The following is a 4,041-nucleotide window of genomic DNA, read 5'->3' on the forward strand; positions in this document are numbered from 1 at the left end:
TGCAGACCTTGGTTGTAACCAGTGGTTATTTGACTTCCTGTTGCCTTTCTATCATCTTGAACCAGTCTGGCCATTCTCCTCTGACCTCTGGCATCAACAACATTTTCACCCAGAGAACTGCTGCCCACTGGCTATTTTCTTTTTCAACCATGCCACCTTCAAAGTGACTTCAATCACCTTTCTTCTCCATTGTGATGCTCAGTTTGAACTTCAGCAGGTCGTCTTTGACGATGTCTACATGCCTAAATGCAGTGAGTTGCTGCCACGATTGGCTGATTAGCTATTTGTGTTAACAAGCAGCTGAACAAATGTACCTAATACAGTGTGCGTTGAGTGTACATGACATTTGCCCCCTAACTGACTTTTATGTCCTCATTAAAACCTGGAAATTAAAGATGTATTTACTCAAATCCTGTACACATAAAAATGTGTAAAATACTAGGAGTGTCCTAATTTTGAGCAGTTTTTGACACCCATTTGCAAATTCTGATTTTATGCAAATAAAGTTATTAACATTACCAACCATAATACATGACCGTATACAATTAAGAGAAATGTGGAAGACAAAAAAAAAGAACTACCTGGCAGAAAAAAACATTAGTAATCGAACCCTTGATGTTTTCTTAATTGAAATCATCGCCAAACAAGGCTTTATTGACAGAATACACACGAGATTTACAAAACAACACCATTTTGTTGCCCATGTCTCTTGGGGCACATATTATTAGTGTTCATGCACAATTCATTACAACTGCATAAGCTGATCTGTTGACAGCACCATGAAGTAGCTCATCCACAATTATTATTTGTGGTCACCTCGAAACCCAGAAACAACATTTATATTGCATTCATGCATATACAAATATAACTATAAAATATCCTGCATATTTTATACATAGAAGGCTACTTGCCCGTATGTGATCTTACATGCTTTGCCAATTGAGACTCATCAAAGTATCTTTTCCCGCAGATCTTGCAAACGTATGCTTCTCACCAGTGTGGGCTCTTCCAATGTGGACTAACAAGTTATAACTACTTCCAAAAGCTTTTCCACATGTTTTGCAAGAGTACGGCTTCTCACCTGTGTGGATTCTCATGTGGACTAACAAGTTACTATTACGTCTGAAATCTTTACCGCATATTTTACAAGAACACGGCTTCTCACCTGTGTGCATTCTCATATGAACTTTCAAATCTGGTGTCCGATAGAATCTTTTCCCACATGTGCTGCAAGAATATGGCTTCTCACCTGTGTGGGTTCTCAGGTGTTGCTTCAAGTAATCGCTATGTGTGAAAGCTTTGCCACACGTGTCGCACTGAAACGGCTTCTCTCCTGTGTGGGTTCTCATGTGGCCGATCAGGTGACTCTTATATCGAAAATCTTTGCCACATGTTTTGCATGAAAATGGTTTCTCACCTGTGTGGACTCTTTTGTGGATGTTCACTGATGATATCTGACTGAATCTTTTCCCACAGATGTTACAGGAATACGGCTTTTCACCTGTGTGGGTTTTCATGTGGCCTTTCAAGTGGTCATTAAGTCTGAAAGATTTCCCACATACCTTGCATGCAAACGGCTTCTCTCCTGTGTGGATTCTCAGGTGGATATTCAAGCGAGACTTAAACCTGAAAGCTTTCCCACAAATGTCACATGTCACAAATGTGTTATGGTGAAACTCTGACAGGTTGCTTTTGTCATGTTGACCCTGTTGTTCTAGCTCTGCTTCTCTAGTTGACGTTGAGTCTCCTTGCTCGTCTCCTTCCTGATCGGGACTCTCAACTTCATGAGAGCTGTGAGAGAGGAGATAGTGGTCGCTAATTAGCTCTGGTGTGACAGAGCTGTTAACAAAAATGTAGTTTATAAGGTTTTCCTCCAGCACATTTTGAGGTTCATCGATGCTCAAGTTCGAAGTCTGATCTTCATGAGGAGGAGTCACTAGAAAGGTCTCAGTCTCCTGCTTCACTTCAAGCTGCTCTCCCTCCTGACTGCTGCACACTTCCTCCTCTTCCTCTTTAATCTGTGGAGGCTCTGGCTCCTCTTGGTCCACACTGGAGCTCCTCTCCTCAATACAGAGCTGCTGCTCAGCGACAACCTCCTCCTCCTTACACACATCTTGCTGTGGGAGCTCTGGAGGGACACACGACAAAAGCGAACTTATTATTACCCCTTATTATCACTCTGTTTCGTGGTATTTAAAAAAATGCCGTTTACCCACCTATCCTGTGTAAGTTAACTTCCGGTTTCCAAGCTATATCCAACAGTCTGCGCTGACGGTCGATCTCTTTCTCGTACTCGACGATAGTTTTCTCAAAAACTCCTAATATTTCTTCAGCAGCAGCAGTTAGTCTCTCGCTGACAAACCCTCTCAAATACTCAACTGAAGACATTGTTGCGTCATTACAATTGAAGGTGCCTGCTTCAATTAGCTCGCACATAACGCCTTTTTTCTGTTTACTTCCGCTTGTGCTACACGAATACTGTCCGACAGTGGAATGTATGTTTTTTGTTGTTTCGTTCCGCTTGCAATTGTTGGCTTTTTTAAAGAACGTGAGTTTAACACCAGTAAAGGCTGTTACGAGCTGTCTCAGTATCATTTGTGTTTTATGAAAAGGCAACCGTAACAGCGCAGAGGCTTCGTTTTGTATTCAAACTCAGCATAGGAACTATTGTTGTGTTGGTTTAACATTTGCTTCCTAACTTAATTTTAATGTTCTCATCAAAACCTGGACGTAGAAAATGTTCAAAATATTTGCATAGTTTTCAACACCCATTCGCAAATTTTAATTTGACATACAATTGTAGATGAAACTACCCTTTCTCTCAATAAATTTAATAATAATAGTAAGTTTTATTTGTAACGCACTTTACATAAAAACAAATCTCAAAGTGCTACAGAAGGCAGTGCAGATATGCTATGCTACGAATTAAAAACAGACAACATGATGAAATACATTAAAGGGCTTTAGTAAAAAGGTAAGTCTTTAAGTTGCGTTTAAAAGCGTCCACAGTCTGCGGTGCTCTCAGGTGGTCAGGGAGAGCATTCCACAGTCTGGGAGCGGCCGAGCAGAAAGCCCGATTTTAAAGTACCATTTCCCGCTGCTGAGTAAGTGACTAATGGACAGCGTCTTGACAGAGACGACAAACTAGCTCGACAACATGGCCAAACACAAGTATGACGCTGTATATTTTAAACTGTGGGGACCTTGAACTAATAACTAAGGAGAAATGTGGACCCCACAGCTGGACCTGTTGGGAACCATGGCAATAAACATTCAAGATAAATGCTACTGCTGCCAAAAAGACTCTCTGGTAGGATGAAAACATGATTGATCCAACACTGGAGAGTTTATTAACTTACATCATCACCATACAAGGCTTTATTGATAGAGTACAGACATGACATAGGAAAACAACATCACGTTGTTGCCTACGTCTCTTTGGGCACAGATAATTAGTGTTCATGCACAATTCTTTACAACTGTATGAGCTAATATGTTGACAGCACCATGTAGTACATCATCTACAATTTTTGTTTGTGGTTACCTCTAAAAGGATAACAACAAAAATTATATTGTGTTCATGCACAAAAAAGATACATAGAGATATCCAAGGAAATATTGCAGACAAATAAGACCAGTCTACAGGAGGTGTCAGATGTTTTCTTCAAGCCTGTGTGTAAGAGCCATGTATTACTTTTGTTTCCATGTATTCATTTTTTGTTTTGAGGGTTATTTTCCTCCGAGCCACCAGAGGTCAGTGTCGTGTCACGTAGCTAAGGTGGAAGGTGGCTACAGGTGTCTTAAATTTGTGTTGATTTTGTAAAGGTTTGCTGAAGTAGTAGGACGCCAACAGTTTTCGACTGTGCTCGGTTTTTATTTTTGTATTTCATTGTGATCAAAGGCTTATTGGAAGTTAAAGGAACCATCGCGAGAAATAAAATGCAGTTTGAGTTAAATTGCAACGTCTACCATCGGTTTTATTTTGTTTTGTGTTAAACTGAGTACACGTCCTAACAGCCATTTATGCCACTGTCAGCCGGT

The 4,041-nt window shown here is 40.4% G+C and overlaps 1 protein-coding gene across 1 annotated transcript; it reads right to left on the bottom strand.

Moving 5' to 3' along the window:
* Positions 1–599: 599 nt before the first annotated feature.
* Positions 600–2,499, bottom strand: LOC126387388 (zinc finger protein OZF-like). The gene is made up of 2 exons (XM_050039916.1): positions 2,217–2,499; positions 600–2,128 (listed from the first exon to the last, which is right to left on the bottom strand). The coding sequence occupies exons 1-2, from the start codon at positions 2,434–2,436 to the stop codon at positions 924–926; spliced, it is 1,425 nt and encodes a 474-aa protein (XP_049895873.1). The 5' UTR covers positions 2,437–2,499; the 3' UTR covers positions 600–923.
* Between the last annotated feature and the right edge of the window lie 1,542 nt (positions 2,500–4,041).

This window comes from Epinephelus moara, unplaced genomic scaffold, assembly GCF_006386435.1.
Source record: "Epinephelus moara isolate mb unplaced genomic scaffold, YSFRI_EMoa_1.0 scaffold395, whole genome shotgun sequence".
In the NCBI taxonomy this organism is placed as follows: Eukaryota; Metazoa; Chordata; class Actinopteri; order Perciformes; family Serranidae; genus Epinephelus; species Epinephelus moara.